Source organism: Sinocyclocheilus rhinocerous, unplaced genomic scaffold (assembly GCF_001515625.1).
Source record: "Sinocyclocheilus rhinocerous isolate Xijiao unplaced genomic scaffold, SAMN03320098_v1.1 scaffold128, whole genome shotgun sequence".
NCBI classification, from domain to species: domain Eukaryota; kingdom Metazoa; phylum Chordata; class Actinopteri; order Cypriniformes; family Cyprinidae; genus Sinocyclocheilus; species Sinocyclocheilus rhinocerous.
The window spans coordinates 272440-290073 of NW_015666174.1; the positions used below are offsets into that span (position 1 = coordinate 272440).

General features: G+C 41.1%; 1 protein-coding gene across 2 annotated transcripts; it reads right to left on the reverse strand.

The window, feature by feature from the left end:
- Positions 1-1826: 1826 nt before the first annotated feature.
- Positions 1827-16863, reverse strand: LOC107731974 (fatty aldehyde dehydrogenase-like). Of its 2 annotated transcripts, XM_016543199.1 has the most exons (12): positions 16459-16863; positions 14367-14529; positions 14048-14279; positions 12955-13040; positions 5072-5280; positions 4869-4986; positions 4642-4783; positions 4410-4505; positions 3095-3165; positions 2912-3011; positions 2537-2775; positions 1827-2088 (listed from the first exon to the last, which is right to left on the reverse strand). In XM_016543199.1, exons 2-12 carry the CDS (start codon positions 14526-14528, stop codon positions 2071-2073), a joined length of 1473 nt encoding a protein of 490 aa, XP_016398685.1. In that variant the 5' UTR covers position 14529; positions 16459-16863; the 3' UTR covers positions 1827-2070. The 2 variants fall into 2 exon arrangements, with proteins under 2 accessions (XP_016398685.1, XP_016398686.1); XM_016543200.1 differs by lacking the exons at positions 2537-2775; positions 2912-3011; positions 3095-3165 and adding exons at positions 3781-4019; positions 4156-4255 and having other exon boundaries at positions 4339-4505.
- Positions 16864-17634: the final 771 nt, after the last annotated feature.

Sequence of the window (17634 nt, forward strand, 5' to 3'; positions counted from 1 at the left end):
ACTCGGGGACAGGAGCCCTCACTGGGCTAAACTCGAGGACAGGAGCCCTCTCTGGGCTAAACTCGGGGACAGGAGCCCTCCGTGGGCTAAACTCGGGAACAGGCGCCCTCTTTGGGCTGGATTCGGGGGCTGGAGCCCACACTGGAGTGAACTCTGGGGCTGGAGCCTACCGCCTTCTCCTCCTTAGATTCCCCTTTAGGTTCGGGGTAAAAGGGGTGGTCGGCGGGCTTGACAGAGGAACGGCCGGTGGGCTTGACATAGGAACGGCCGGTGGGCTTGACAGAGGAACAGCCGGCGGGCTTGGGAATGCTGCGGCCGGCGGGCTTGACTGAGGAACGGCCGGCGGGCTTGAGAATGCCGCGGCCGGTGGGCTTGACTTTGGAGCGGCCGGCGGATGGGTTCTGGATCGGAGGCTCTCCAGACACCGGATGACCGCCTCGTTCCAGTCGAAATTGGTGGTGTCTGCGAGTTCCGCGGGGCGATGGTATGTGATCCCGAGCCGGAACAGCGTCACCAGGGTCTCCCCATCGAGGAAGCTGGCGAGGGCGAGCGGCACGAATGCCCTCGCCTAGGTGATCGGGTCGTGGCTCGCCTGAACATTGCTCGTTCCTCCATTTTAGAGGGGAGAAACAAACAGGAAAACAAAACACTTTTCAAAAACGAAAAACAAACACGGGGAGAAGGGGCGCCGCTTACTGTCACGGTCAGGAATCCGAAATAGATATATACAATTCCGGACGAAGGAGAACAGTACGGGCTAGAACTCAAATAGGGCAGATAACAAGGGGCAGACAGGTGAGGAGGATAACTAATAACAAGGAACACCTGTAACTGTGTTAAAGAAGATGGGCTGTCAAGATCTAAATGTGCTCATCATGAACTGTAAGAACGTGAGCTTTTGTGTATTTGTGTAGGAGGGCAACAAAGAGCCAGATAAAGAAAAGAATAATAAAACTCAAAGAGAAGCTATAACAAACATGACAATCATTCTGCCACCTGCTACACAGTCAGTGAGATGCCAGAAGCTGCACAATTAAACCAGAAAACTCACATGCAGCTGTGTAAAAACAAGTTTATTGTTGCATTAAAAATGATTTCTGTATGTCATAAAAGTTTCTCTATATCTATGGAATTATTTTAAGACATATACAGTATGTTAGGACTAATGGAAATGTGGAAACAGATGCATTGATCCTTCAGATATGCAACAGAAATTTCAGCGTATATAGAGTGAAATGTTGTCATGTATATTTTAGGAATATTATCAGAAACATATCATATATGGTGTAGTTGGACTGCTATCTTCACTGAATAGTTCACCAAATTTTAGTACTCACCCTCATGTTGTTGCAAACCTATATGGCAATTCCTATTCACTTGCATTACATGAAAAAAATAGCAGCGTAACTATTTTTCAAAATGTCCTCATCTTGTTTCATAGGAAAAGGAAATACATACGGGCTTGGGACAACATGAGGGTGAATAAACGATGACACAATTTTCATTTTTGAGTAAACTATTAATTTAAATATAAAATAACTATATATTCTGTATTTCAGACAATAATATTTTCTTCACATGAACCAATTCTTCATAAATCTGACTGAACCACATAACTGCAGCACAAACTTGTTAACAGACTTTTGAAATGTGCATTTCTTCAAAATGCTGGACTTCTTATTCAAAATAGCATATATTATAAGTTATGTGCATAAGAAAACAAAATCATTCTATTCTGAGAGACCTTCATTTCCTTCATTAAAAAACATCCCAGATGTGATGGACTCCTGACAAGGGTCTTTGAGCATCATAAAAAGAGCGTATTCTAAAACAGACACTGATTAAAGTGCTCCAGATATCATAATAATTAGTATTAAAATTGTATGTTAGTTTCAATGACCTAAAATGCAGCATTGTCATAATGATTGAAATGAATCATGGCTATGATAATAAAACTAAGGCAAAGGAGGGAAGCAGCACTTCAGTAGGAGTTAGCCGACCGTCTGACCAAGGCCTTGTGCAGCTGTGTGTTCAGGGTGGAGGTACGATTTCTTCATATTATTCACATTCTTAGTCAGTGAAGTATCTCTGTAAAAAAAAAGAAAAGAAAAAAAGAGTCTGTTAGGAAAGGCTCATATGAATGGCTCATATGATTTTTATATCTGATTGGATGAGCACTTTTGTGATATTGAAATTAATTTTATTTGAGTTAAAACTATTGTCTAAATTTATTATTAAAAACGTTTTAATGTACAATACAATATATTAATATAAAAATATTTTAAAATCATATATATATATATCATACTAGAATTTCTGTTTTTATTTAAAAAAAGTTAATATTGTCAATACATTTCATATGTATAATAATATAATTTATATTAAATATAAATATTATATTAATATCTACATTGTATTTTAAAATATTACATTAATGCCTATATACAAATATTCTATTTTTATAAAAACTTCTGTATTTTGCTCAAAACAAATGAATGAAATACTCAATAATCACATGGGTATAATAATCTGTTACCTGTAAAATCACTGCAACAAAGACGGCCATCAGAGCCAGCAGCGCCATGCGACCCAGGCTGCCGAAGTCGACATGTTTGAGGATGAAAAAGCGTGCCCAGCCCAGCTTATCTGCTGTATGTGGTGGGTAACGCATATTATTCACCCCCTCCAACTTCAACTGTTTGATTAGACAGCCGCGCAAGTGGCTCAAGTTATCAAAGCCGTACTTGCCGTGATAATGGCCCATCCCACTGTTACCTGCAGAGAGAGCCGAAGAGCTGAGCTACAGTCCACATAACACAGCATGTCATGTATGCTTCTGCAGCTTCTCTCAGAGGTCAAAATTACTGTCCTATTTATGTAAAAGAAAACAAGTTTCATTAAAAGAACTCACCAACTCCCCCAAAAGGCAAAGAGGTTACTGAGAAGTGCATCAAACAGTCATTGGCCAACACTCCACCACTAGAGGTCTCCGCAATCAAACGCTTGATCAACTATAATGAAAGGACAGTTTTGTACAATTGTCTTAAGTAAAACTTCATCTTTTTTATATCGTTAACAAATAATCAGTTTAAACCTTGTTGTCTGAAGAAAAGATGTACAAGGCAAGGGGTTTCTCTCTCTGGTTGATGAATTTGATGGCTTCATCTGCACTGCTAACTGTCAGGATGGTTAATTTTATGTTAAAACTATTGTCTAAATTTATTATTAAAAACGTTTTAATATAATAAAATATTTATATGTACAATACAATATATTAATATAAAAATATTTTTAAATCATATATATATATACAGTAATATATTTACATTTAATTCATCCATGTTTATGTTTATGTTCTCATAAAAATAAATTATATTGAAAGGAATAATATATACTTGGAAGAAGAATAGCCTATTCTGATTATTATTATATTATTAAAACATTTGATTAATTAAACATTGGTATTTTCAATCATACTAGAATTTCTGTTTTTATTTAAAAAAAGTTAATATTGTCAAAAATATTTTAAAATCATATATATATATATCATACTAGAATTTCTGTTTTTATTTAAAAAAAGTTAATATTGTCAATACATTTCATATGTATAATAATATAATTTATATTAAATATAAATATTATATTAATATCTACATTGTATTTTAAAATATTACATTAATGCCTATATACAAATATTCTATTTTTATAAAAACTTCTGTATTTTGCTCAAAACAAATGAATGAAATACTCAATAATCACATGGGTATAATAATCTGTTACCTGTAAAATCACTGCAACAAAGACGGCCATCAGAGCCAGCAGCGCCATGCGACCCAGGCTGCCGAAGTCGACATGTTTGAGGATGAAAAAGCGCGCCCAGCCCAGCTTATCTGCTGTATGTGGTGGGTAACGCATATTATTCACCCCCTCCAACTTCAACTGTTTGATTAGACAGCCGCGCAAGTGGCTCAAGTTATCAAAGCCGTACTTGCCGTGATAATGGCCCATCCCACTGTTACCTGCAGAGAGAGCCGAAGAGCTGAGCTACAGTCCACATAACACAGCATGTCATGTATGCTTCTGCAGCTTCTCTCAGAGGTCAAAATTACTGTCCTATTTATGTAAAAGAAAACAAGTTTCATTAAAAGAACTCACCAACTCCCCCAAAAGGCAAAGAGGTTACTGAGAAGTGCATCAAACAGTCATTGGCCAACACTCCACCACTAGAGGTCTCCGCAATCAAACGCTTGATCAACTATAATGAAAGGACAGTTTTGTACAATTGTCTTAAGTAAAACTTCATCTTTTTTATATCGTTAACAAATAATCAGTTTAAACCTTGTTGTCTGAAGAAAAGATGTACAAGGCAAGGGGTTTCTCTCTCTGGTTGATGAATTTGATGGCTTCATCTGCACTGCTAACTGTCAGGATGGGCAACAGAGGCCCGAAGATCTCCTCCTGCATCACCTTGGCATCCGGCTTCACGTCCCTTAAAACTGTTGGACCTGTGAGGAAACGCATATGAAATAAAATTGAGAGTTATAAATGTGATTAAACAATAAATCCGTTTAATTATCTTCTGAATTGCTGCAACTGCACATAAAATGCTTGTAGTGACTTATAAATGCAGCTAAATTATACCAATATAGCACTCAGACTCCTCGTTTTCACCCCCCACAGCAATAGTGCTGCCCTCCAGCAATGCCATCAGTCTCTTGAAGTGGCGCTGACTGATGATGCGTCCGTAATCCAGACATTTTTGGGGGTCTTCAGTATAGAATTCCTGATCATCACAAAAGGAAGTGTGTATTAGCCTATTACACATTTTATATTTGTTACCAGGCCCAGACTGTCATTCACATACGTACTTTAATATTCTTCTTGATCTCTTCAATCACTCTGTCTTGCATACTGGGGTCACACAGTATGTAGTCCGGAGCAATGCAGGTCTGACCACAGTTTGAATACTTCCCCCACGCAATACGCCTGTAACGTCACAGAGAACAAGTATTCAAAATCATTTTACAGCTTCAGTGCGTACAAACGAAGGATTCATTCTGAATCGACTGACCGGCAGGCAACGGAAAGGTCACAGTTCTTGTCGATGTAGCATGGGCTCTTTCCGCCCAGTTCCAGAGTGGTAGGGGTTAAGTGTTTAGCAGCGGCCTCCATGATGATTTTAGCCACTGTGCCGTTTCCAGTGTAGAAGATGTGATCAAACCGCTGCTTGAGCAACTCTTGGGTCTCTGTCACCCCACCGGTGACAACAGGATACAACTCCTGAGATCAACATCATGAATTAAAATATTTAGTTAGGGTTACCCAAACTATTATTTATTTTTATTTAAAGGGGTCATGAACTGAGAAATCATATTTCCCGTGATCTTTTGACATATAACAGGTCAATGTACTATAAAAACATCCGGTAAGTTTCAGAACTCAAAACTTTCTTGTTATTTCAAAAACAGCTTTTATTGAAACCAAGCTCAGAAAACGACTCGTTTTGGAATTTGTCGCACTATGAGGTCAGAAGAAGAAGATCAACGCCTGCTTCTACATTATCAATCATGTCAGCGGAGATCAGGACAACTAGATGAGCCCCAGAGACAGATCCCCAGTGAAGACCTTGTCTCCTAGACGGCCACCGGGACAAGACCACAGGAACCATTTGAGTCCTCTGCACAATGTGACTTTGCTGCAGCCTGGAATTGAACTGCTGGTTTTGTCTGGCCAGAGGCGAACTGGCCCCCCGACCGAGCCTGGTTTCTCCCAAAGTTTTTTCTCCATTCTGTCACTGATGGAGTTTTGGTTCCTTGCCGCTGTCGCCTCTGGCTTGCTTAGTTGGGGACACTTAATTTCCAGCGATATCGTTGACTTGATTGCACAGATACTATTTAAACTGAACTGAGCTGGATGATGACATCACTGAATGTCATTTTGCAGTATTGACACACTATTTTCCTAATTAATGCTGTACAATTGCTTTGACACAATCTGTATTGTTAAAAGCGCTATATAAATAAAGACGACTTGACTTGACTTGATTATTGCCTCTTTAGCCCCGCCCACTGATTCACGCATGTAGTAGGAGGAGAGAAACACTAGAGAGATGCAAACACAGGATTACTCCATCAACAAAACCATAGAGATGCCTGCATTTCTCTTTCATGTCAGAAGCAGCGTGAGCTCTTGAAGTATCAGTTTACTGTCGGGAGATTTGTTGTGTCAATCCGTGCCACATCCAGTGTAGACACCCGATTATAATGCGTTCTGTTGACTATAATCGCGTTGCGGTGCTCACGTCTGGTGTAAACACGGGGTAACATTGGGAAAGAGCTCCAGATCGCCTCAGTGAAACACTGTTTGTTTGCTTGCTTTACTTTACTGTGGATTCATTTTTAAACAAGACAGTTCGATGCAGGCTTTTCAGAGAGACTGAAAGTTAAAGATGATGCAGTGCTGAGCTTGACTATATTGGATCCAAGTGTGAGTAAACCTGTTTTTACCACTATTGCATTGTCTGTTCCAGACTGTTTGATATATACGTTTTTAACCCAAATGACTCATGTTGTTTTCAAAGTATGTCACAGCAGTGTCCATCTATTATTTTAATATGCAAAACTGCATATTAAAATAATAGACGCAAGCCAATCATAGCAGTGGGCGTTTACTTCCGAGTCTTGAATGCCTATTAAAACAGACCGTTCTGCAGAGAGGCTCAAAAACAGAATAGAAAATAGCCTATTACTTTTAAATTAGGATGTTTTTTGATGTAAAAATCTTGCTAGCATTATAAGTGGGCCTCAGAGAATATTATAAAATAATTCAAAAAAAAATGCAGTTCATTACCCCTTTAATTTATAAACCATATTAGGGCTTTTCACACTTGAAATTGTTAACCCTGGGTCGTTCAAAACCTCGGATAAACGGAATCCTGGGTTATCTCATCTTAACAAGTAATTTTGGGTATTCATAAGCTGTCGTTCCAAACTGTACATTCCTAAACCCCGGGTTAATTTTCTTATTTGCATATTTTTAGTGTCAGTGTCACTGACTGGATGAACGCAGCATACAACGTATTTACATAATGGCTCTAGCATGGCACATCCTCACATAATTTATTGCTGACTGTACTGTCAATCAGCAATATATTTCGGACTTTAAAGGTAAGAATAACACGGTCTTTCTTCACTCCAATTCAGGTGTTTTCCATTACCATTTGGCACTTTTTCACTGTTTATGCAATGTGCTGTGTTTCCGTGACTGGCCAAAGCACATGAATATATGACACAGTCTGTTGTTAAGCATCTAACAGTAACATTCTAACACCACATCGTTTCACACTGTAAAAATTTAGCTCTGCAATGTGGGGTTAACATTGCAAAAACACTGCTAACCCTGCTCCAGAGCAAAGACAAAAAAAAGTGGAGCAAAGCCCGCTTCTAAATTACAAGTGTGAAATGTACCTTTAACCGGGGTTAAAAACGAGGTTTAGAACGACAATAACCCAGGGTTAAGCACAGTGCGAAAAGTCTTTTTGTGTTTATTCAGAAAGTTATGAAAAAAATTGAATCTTACTTTGTCCAGGTAAAGTGGTAAGAGATCCTCCATTACTTTGGAAGTGTGAGAACTGACTTCAGAGGGCTTTATTACAGCTGCATTGCCTGCCAACACAGCATTACTTGTATGACAATATTCTTATCAAGTATATTACATTCAGACAATTGTTCTACATCTTTACAGGTAAACTTACTAGTAAAACCCTAGTTCTGTAATAATAGTGTAGATGTGGAGCTCAAATAAAAAAATACTTTCAACTCTGGTGGTGAATACTTTAAGTTTCTGACAAAACCTGACATTTTACTTAGTAAACAACTTAGTAAACAACTAAAAATGCAGGATTTGCAAATAAAGATTGTTTGTTTGTTTGCTTGCTTGCCTTAAGTCATTTACATGCATTCTGAACTTTACCACAATTTTTTTTTAGCAAGTGCTAACGTTGTTAAGAGAGACTGAAGTAAAGGAACAGTTTTGTACTTTGGTCTGTTAGCACAAGGCAGTTACACATAAGTAGGACAAAGTACAGTGCAGTGATATTTTAGTATCACTGAGATATTATAATAGTTCATATTAATATTTTTAATTAGTTTTTTTAATTACTTTTTATATTTTCTGTTCCCTTTCAGTCAGTCACGTTCTACGTTACGTCAGTTGTGACTGACGAATTGGGATCTCGCCTGAGAGCCCAATCACCTTCGAGTGTAAACTAAACAAGCCAATGACAGTTGGCGTGCGTGTTTTGCCACGCGCACCCCGCCCCGCAGCGCGGGTATAAAAGGAGAGCGCGTGCAAACGCACATCAGCTTTTCGCTTCGGAGCCGAGCCTTCTCAGGACGAATCTCCGCGAGTGTTTGGAAGAAACAGCTGGCGTTGGTGTTACGGCGCGTCAGCGGGGGTTGCCATTCAGTGCTGCTCATCTTCGGCGTGCTGCAGCTGCCATTCTGCGGTCTCACCGCGACCTCCCCTGGGTGCTTCAGCGCTCTCTCTAAAAGAGTGTTTCCTTTTTTTCCTAAAAGAGCAAATATCTAAAAGAGCTCCACGAGCGACGGGCGTCTTTTTAAAGATGGCTTCCCGCTCGTGCGTTTCTGGATGCGGTCGCTTCCTGGCTGCATCTGATGGTCATGATCGCTGCATCTCGTGCCTGGGCTTACAGCACGCTGAAGCAGCGCTCATGGATGAGTCATGTTCTCAGTGCGGGAACATGACCATCGCGACGTTGCGGTCTAGATACCTCCTCATTAAACGGGGGGGTATCCCCCTTGCCATGCCCCGCTCTAGCTCTTCCGGTTCTCGGAGGGCTACTTCGGTTCATGGTCAGGGAGACCTGAGGGTTACGCAGGCCAGGCGTCGGCAGCCGCCTCCGGTTCCATTCATCCCGGAAGTGCATGAGGAGGTTACTAAGTCTTGGAAGGCACCTTTTTCTGCCCGAAACAGACTTGGTGCCTCCTCCGTCCTCACCACCCTCGACGGTGGGGCGGCCCAAGGGTATGTGGACATCCCCCCAGTTGAGCGCGCTATTGCTATGCAGCTCTGCCCGCAAAGCGCCGCCGCCTGGAGAGGTAGTCCACGCCTTCCGTCCAGGGCCTGTAAGTTCTCGTCCGCTCTGACGGCTAAGGCTTACAGTGCTGCTGGACAGGCCGCTTCCGCCCTGCACGCCATGGCCCTCCTGCAAGTCCACCAGGCCAAGGCGTTGAAGCAGTTGCACGAGGGTGGTGCTGACCCAGGTGTGCTGCAGGAACTGCGCACGGCGACGGACCTCGCGCTTAGGGCGACGAAAGTCACGGCGCGGGCCCTGGGTCAGACGATGTCCACATTGGTGGTCCAGGAGCGCCACCTATGGCTGACCTTGGCGGATATGAGGGAGGCCGACAAGCATCGCTTCCTGGACTCCCCGATCTCCCAGGCCGGCCTATTCGGCGAAGCGGTGGAGGGCTTTGCCCAACAGTTCTCCGCACCGCAGAAGCAGACGGAGGCGTTTCGACACATCCTGCCCCGGCGGTCTGCTGCTGTCTGCACCCCACCGCCGGCTGCAGCCCCTCTGTCTGCTCGTCGCCGAGGGCGCCCTCCTGCGGCCTCCACCTCCGCTCCGGCGCGGCCACAACAGCAGCCTTCACAACGGCCGCAGCGTGGAGCTGGCCGCAGGAAACCGGCGCAGCCCGCCTCCGCCCCTGCCAAGCCCGTGAAGCGCCAGAGCAGGCGGCGTCCCTGAGACGGGCGACCCGGAGCTCTTGGATCCTGCTCTTCAGGAGATGGTGACCGCACCACTCCTTCCCCCGGAGGAGGGCCGGGTGGAGAATCTTATGTTTCCGTTTGTTTTTGTTCCGCCACTGGCTACCCAGCCAGTGGTACCCAAAACTTCAATAAAAGAGCAGTTTCCTTTGCCTCCGGGTCCCAAGAGGGCGAGGATGGCGGTGCACGAGACCCTGTCTCCACACGGCCGTCCCCCTCTCCTTTCGCCGATGGGCAGCAGGGTCCGGTTCGGGGACGCTGTGCCTCCTCACGAGCCCCCTGCCCAGCTATGGAGCCAGGTAAGTGGTGCGCCGCGCACTCAGACCCCACCCTCAGATGCACGGCCTCCCGGGTTGGGTCCCTGTGTTCCACCTCGCTACCCCACTGCAGGTACGGCGGTGGTTTCTCTGGTCCCGCTAGTTCGGTCGCTGGGGGCCTGGTTAGCGCTCCCCAGGCCGTCTCGCTGGCTCATGAGAACCATCAGACTCGGCTACGCAATTCAATTCGCCCGGCGCCCTCCCAAGTTCAGGGGCATTCGGTTCACCTCGGTGCTGGACAAGGATGCTCCTGTCTTGCGTGCAGAAATCGCGGTCCTGCTGGCGAAGGACGCGATACAGCCGGTCCCTCCAGCCGAGATGAGGTCAGGTTTCTACAGCCCATACTTCATCGTACCCAAGAAAGGCGGTGGGTTACGACCAATCCTGGACCTGCGCGTACTGAACCGGGCCCTTCACAAGCTCCCGTTCAGGATGTTGACGCAGAAACGCATCTTTCAATGCGTCCGTCCTTTCGATTGGTTCGCAGCGATCGACCTCAAGGACGCGTACTTTCATGTCTCGATTCTCCCTCGACACAGACCGTTTCTCCGCTCTGCGTTCGAAGGGCGAGCATATCAGTACAAGGTCCTCCCCTTCGGGCTATCCCTGTCGCCTCGTGTCTTCACCAAGGTCGTGGAGGCAGCCCTCGTTCAATTGAGGGAAGCGGGCATTCGCGTTCTCAACTACCTCGACGACTGGCTCATATTGGCCCAGTCCCGAGCGCAGTTGTGCAAACACAGGGATATGGTGCTCAGTCACCTCAGCCGATTGGGGCTTCGGACACTATTTTCCTAATTAATGCTGTACAATTGCTTTGACACAATCTGTATTGTTAAAAGCGCTATATAAATAAAGACGACTTGACTTGACTTGATTATTGCCTCTTTAGCCCCGCCCACTGATTCACGCATGTAGTAGGAGGAGAGAAACACTAGAGAGATGCAAACACAGGATTACTCCATCAACAAAACCATAGAGATGCCTGCATTTCTCTTTCATGTCAGAAGCAGCGTGAGCTCTTGAAGTATCAGTTTACTGTCGGGAGATTTGTTGTGTCAATCCGTGCCACATCCAGTGTAGACACCCGATTATAATGCGTTCTGTTGACTATAATCGCGTTGCGGTGCTCACGTCTGGTGTAAACACGGGGTAACATTGGGAAAGAGCTCCAGATCGCCTCAGTGAAACACTGTGTGTTTGCTTGCTTTACTTTACTGTGGATTCATTTTTAAACAAGACAGTTCGATGCAGGCTTTTCAGAGAGACTGAAAGTTAAAGATGATGCAGTGCTGAGCTTGACTATATTGGATCCAAGTGTGAGTAAACCTGTTTTTACCACTATTGCATTGTCTGTTCCAGACTGTTTGATATATACGTTTTTAACCCAAATGACTCATGTTGTTTTCAAAGTATGTCACAGCAGTGTCCATCTATTATTTTAATATGCAAAACTGCATATTAAAATAATAGATGCAAGCCAATCATAGCAGTGGGCGTTTACTTCCGAGTCTTGAATGCCTATTAAAACAGACCGTTCTGCAGAGAGGCTCAAAAACAGAATAGAAAATAGCCTATTACTTTTAAATTAGGATGTTTTTTGATGTAAAAATCTTGCTAGCATTATAAGTGGGCCTCAGAGAATATTATAAAATAATTCAAAAAAAAATGCAGTTCATTACCCCTTTAATTTATAAACCATATTAGGGCTTTTCACACTTGAAATTGTTAACCCTGGGTCGTTCAAAACCTCGGATAAACGGAATCCTGGGTTATCTCATCTTAACAAGTAATTTTGGGTATTCATAAGCTGTCGTTCCAAACTGTACATTCCTAAACCCCGGGTTAATTTTCTTATTTGCATATTTTTAGTGTCAGTGTCACTGACTGGATGAACGCAGCATACAACGTATTTACATAACGGCTCTAGCATGGCGCATCCTCACATAATATATTGCTGACTGTACTGTCAATCAGCAATATATTTCGGACTTTAAAGTTAAGAATAACACGGTCTTTCTTCACTCCAATTCAGGTGTTTTCCATTACCATTTGGCACTTTTTCACTGTTTATGCAATGTGCTGTGTTTCCGTGACTGGCCAAAGCACATGAATATATGACACAGTCTGTTGTTAAGCATCTAAAGGGCTTTTCACACTTGAAATTGTTAACCCTGGGTCGTTCAAAACCTCGGATAAACGGAATCCTGGGTTATCTCATCTTAACAAGTAATTTTGGGTATTCATAAGCTGTCGTTCCAAACTGTACATTCCTAAACCCCGGGTTAATTTTCTTATTTGCATATTTTTAGTGTCAGTGTCACTGACTGGATGAACGCAGCATACAACGTATTTACATAATGGCTCTAGCATGGCACATCCTCACATAATTTATTGCTGACTGTACTGTCAATCAGCAATATATTTCGGACTTTAAAGGTAAGAATAACACGGTCTTTCTTCACTCCAATTCAGGTGTTTTCCATTACCATTTGGCACTTTTTCACTGTTTATGCAATGTGCTGTGTTTCCGTGACTGGCCAAAGCACATGAATATATGACACAGTCTGTTGTTAAGCATCTAACAGTAACATTCTAACACCACATCGTTTCACACTGTAAAAATTTAGCTCTGCAATGTGGGGTTAACATTGCAAAAACACTGCTAACCCTGCTCCAGAGCAAAGACAAAAAAAAGTGGAGCAAAGCCCGCTTCTAAATTACAAGTGTGAAATGTACCTTTAACCGGGGTTAAAAACGAGGTTTAGAACGACAATAACCCAGGGTTAAGCACAGTGCGAAAAGTCTTTTTGTGTTTATTCAGAAAGTTATGAAAAAAATTGAATCTTACTTTGTCCAGGTAAAGTCGTAAGAGATCCTCCATTACTTTGGAAGTGTGAGAACTGACTTCAGAGGGCTTTATTACAGCTGCATTGCCTGCCAACACAGCATTACTTGTATGAAAATATTCTTATCAAGTATATTACATTCAGACAATTGTTCTACATCTTTACAGGTAAACTTACTAGTAAAACCCTAGTTCTGTAATAATAGTGTAGATGTGGAGCTCAAATAAAAAAATACTTTCAACTCTGGTGGTGAATACTTTAAGTTTCTGACAAAACCTGACATTTTACTTAGTAAACAACTTAAGACGATTTCATTGTAATTTTAGGTAACATTTGAGTAATTTTGTAGTGTTTAGTCATTTTTATTGTTTTCTTTTTAAATATGTCTATATAGCTGTGCATTTCAATTTAAGTTATTTTACTACATTAAGTTAAAGAAATGAAAATAAGAAATGTTGTCTTGGCAACTAGTTAAAATAAAAAAATTTAATTGTTAACATTGTATTTCAGTAACACAGAAATCCTTAAATGTGCTTTTTATTCATGTTACTAAATTGATTTTTTTTTCACACCATAAAAACTGATGTCTCAGACAAATGTCTCATATATAATGTTTTGAAGCTGGTGGAAAATGTTCCGGAACATATACTAAGGTTCAGAAGCCTATGACTAAAATGAAAATCTGAGAATCAAAAAGTAATTAAAACCTGGAAATATACAGATTTTTTTTTTGACACTTTAAAAAGTTGTGGTGTAAATAATTAGGAAATATTTAAAATTCTTGACTATTTTGGTCACTGAATAAATAAGCACATTTTATTCGTTTTGAATAAGATGATGATCAGGTTTTGCAAAAATGTGTGGAGTTCATGTAGCTTGAGTGTTGCTATTATTGAAGCAAAATGGTTGTTAAACTGATAATATAAAAAACATTAAATCAGAAAAATGCCAAACCAGTGGTATCAGACTTTAAGACCATACAAGGCCTCAAGATATATTTATAGGCTACATAAAGACTTCAGGTAAGCTCTAGTCATAATATTTTGCACATTTCATGTAAATTGATTCAGATGGCCTGCAACAGACCTCCATTACCTGCTGCTATAGCTCCTATGAGGGGCCCGATGGTGACTGCCCAGGGGTAATTCCAGGCCCCTATGACCAGCACTACTCCCAGAGGCTCAGGCTGGATGTAGACCTGGTCTGAGATGGTCATCATGCTCTTGCTCACAGGTCGAGGAGCAGCCCATTGTTTCAGATTTCTCACAGCCAGGTTAATCTCACTTTCCAGACCAAGAGTCTCATACAAAGGAGTTCCACACTCACTCTGTCACCAGATATATAAAGCCCAGATCAGTTACATAAGCAAACAATATATATAACTGAACAATACACAAGTTGATGTGTCACCAACCCTTCTGAGATCCTTTCTGAGACCCTCTGAAATTTCCGTCTGTCGTTCTCTGACAAAACGCAGCAGGTTTTTTAGCTGGGTAACACGGTACTCCAGTGATTTGCTCCGGCCGGTGAGGAAGGCCTTCCTGGCACGATCCACTGCTTTCTGCTCTCGAGACATACTGTGAAAGGGGAAGTCGTTCATTTCACTCCGGTTACACTTCTGTCACATTTAGGTAAACATCACGCAATGATCTCATATATTATAAGTGCTCTTGGCCAAGTATAAGATCTATAATGGATTGACATCTGAGCCCTTAAAGGGGTCATATGATGCGATTTCAAGTTTTCCTTTCTCTTTGGAGTGTTACAAGCTCTTGGTGCATAAAGAAGATTTGTAAAGTTGCAAAGACTAAAGTCTCAAATCCAAAGAGATATTCTTTATAAAAGTTAAGAGTCAACCACACCTACCTAAAACGGCTCGTTCTAACACGCCGGTTACACGTCACATTTAGGTAAACATCACGCAATGATCTCATATATTATAAGTGCTCTTGGCCAAGTATAAGATCTATAATGGATTGACGTCTGAGCCCTTAAAGGGGTCATATGATACGATTTCAAGTTTTCCTTTCTCTTTGGAGTGTTACAAGCTCTTGGTGCATAAAGAAGATTTGTAAAGTTGCAAAGACTAAAGTCTCAAATCCAAAGAGATATTCTTTATAAAAGTTAAGAGTCAACCACACCTACCTAAAACGGCTCGTTCTAACACGCCCCCACATGTCTACGTCACGATATGGGAAGATTTGCATAACGCCGCCCAAATGTTCACGCAAAGAAAGAAGACGTAACTTTTATTCTCGCTGTAGTATTGTTGTTGCCGCCGCTGCCATGTCAGGAAGGTGCTGTGTGCTACGTTGTGAAAGCGAAACTACTTTGTTTGGCCTTCCAAAAGAGGACGATATCTGCTTCGTCATGCCTAGAGCTGATCCGTACTGGTTGCTGAGGAAATACTACAACTTTGCACTGTGGATCGCCGGATCGGCTTTCACCAATAATGTTCTTTTTAGCAGCATCATATGACCCCTTTAAAAAGTGAATGATGGAGCAAACAAATCTTTTCAAAACTGTTTCACAATATCAGAAATCATATGACAGCTCATGACCTAAAACTTTGCATTATGACATGGCTGTCTCTGCACTTTAAAAATGTTTTCAACATCATGCCATAACCACATCTCTGTTTCTATTGATTTAACAATAGAATTGTTATTTATACTCAGTTTTATGAGCTTTCAGAGTGTCAACTCAGTTTTTTTTTTTTTATTATGAGCAATTAAATTCAAAGTGGTTGGAAAAGTGCAATGAGCTTATTGCAGCAGGTTGTAACTTTGACACAGATTTATTTACAGAAAAAAAATCATTTTTTTTATTTTTAGTTTAGTGGGTAACGTTTTTCTACAGTGTAATAAATGATCAAAATAATTCATTTATATAATAATAATTGTTTTTATTATTAATTTTAAAATAATCACAATATATTGTTATATTATTATTCTAGTAGTTTGCTGAAATACATTCTATAGTATACTAAATACTAGTATCTAATAATACATATAAATAATAGTTACTAATTAAGTAATTAAATGATCAAATAACTACTATTAAAATAAAAAAAAATAGATAGAAGTTAGGAAAAGGGGTAGTCACGTGACAGCCTTTATTTCAGTTTGGCAGTAGTGCACAGTAGGTTAGAAGTTATGCAACGCACACATAGCGGAATATGAGACTGTCATAGTCATTCAGTGCGTGCATGCAGAAACACGATGAAATTATATGTATTTGCCGTCCATACGGTTTATAGGGTCTCATATAACTCTCTCCCGAATACGATTATATAATAGTTAAGATTCAGTGTCTCATTGCCTTGCGCAGTTGCAATTACACGTTTATAACAGGCTGGAATCTCAGAAGAAGAGATGAGATGAAACGGGTTCAGCTCTTCCTTTTATTACTGTTTCACGACATCGCTGCTGTCGGAGCCTAATACTAGGAACTCGATTAATACGCTTTCGAAAATGACAACAAAAAGCCTTAGTTCCGGACATTACCTTTAGCTATTTCACAGTGCGTCCACGCCTTTCGCTGTATATTTTTTTGAGGATGAGGCGTCCAGATCAGATAGTGCAGTCAAGCTGAACGATTGTAAACATTAAACACTACTGTTCCGTTAACAGTAGATACGCAAGCGGAGGGGGCGGAGTTTCGTCGGTGGGCGTGGTCACAAAGCTTCAAAGCCAGCCCGTAGGCAGTGTATTTAGGTACAATACACACGCACTGACAGAGAACTGATAGAGGAGGCTATGTTGCATTTGGGTAACACTTTCAGAATCATGCTTCTAAATCTAAATTAGAGAGAACATGTCACGTATCTTCTTTTATATTCTAAAATGTTTTTAAAACATATAAATCACCCCATGTGATTTATTCTTGGCTCATTGCAAACGATAGGAAAGTCAAAATGTTACCCAACAGCAACACCTCAAACTTCTGTTACAAATGTAACCAATAGGGTTAAATGTGTAAAAAAATAAATTAACAATATTGTGATACTAATCAGACAGTATAGAAACTACAAAGCAGACGATTTGATGATCATATTCAATCATTCTGCAATGGTAGCTAATCGCTGAGACTTTTTGTTGGACTTAAAGGGATAGTTCACCCAAAAATGAAAATTCTGTCATCATATACTCAACCCTCATGTCGTTCCAAACCTGTGTGAGTTGCTTTCTTATGTTGAACACAAAAGAAGATATTTTGAAGATTGCTGGTAATCAAACAGTTGGTGGTTGCCATTGACTTCCATAGTATTTTTTTTCCTACTATGGAAGTCAATGGCAACCACCATACAGGTTTGGAACGACATGAGGGTGAGTAAATGATGACAGAATTTTCATTTTTGGGTGAACTATCCCTTTAAGTCATCTATGTTTTTAGTGGTCACCAGAAAGCAAACAGCATGTTTATTGGTCACTTTTCATGCCACTCTTAGCAGTGTCCAGTATGGCAAGCCGTTCAGGAAATAATACATGTGTATTGTGTGAATATGGATTGGTTCGGGTAGATTGTTTGCATATTGTAGTTTGTTACTGATTCCAAATTACATGACACAAGTTGTAGTTGGTAACGTAATCCATTACATTACACAGTTTAGGTAATATAATCAGACTATTTTTTGATTACTTTTAGATTACTTTTGACCTAACTCATTTACCACATTGATT

Excerpts from the sequence above, each read along its gene's own strand:
- LOC107731974 (XM_016543199.1), bottom strand. The coding sequence starts at position 14,528 with ATGTCTCGAGAGCAGAAAGCAGTGGATCGTGCCAGGAAGGCCTTCCTC. Across the intron at positions 4,506-4,641 it reads GGAGTCTGAGTGCTATATTG|GTCCAACAGTTTTAAGGGAC; the intron begins GTATAATTTAGC and ends GTTTCCTCACAG. Across the intron at positions 3,012-3,094 it reads TCTTTTCTTCAGACAACAAG|TTGATCAAGCGTTTGATTGC; the intron begins GTTTAAACTGAT and ends CTTTCATTATAG.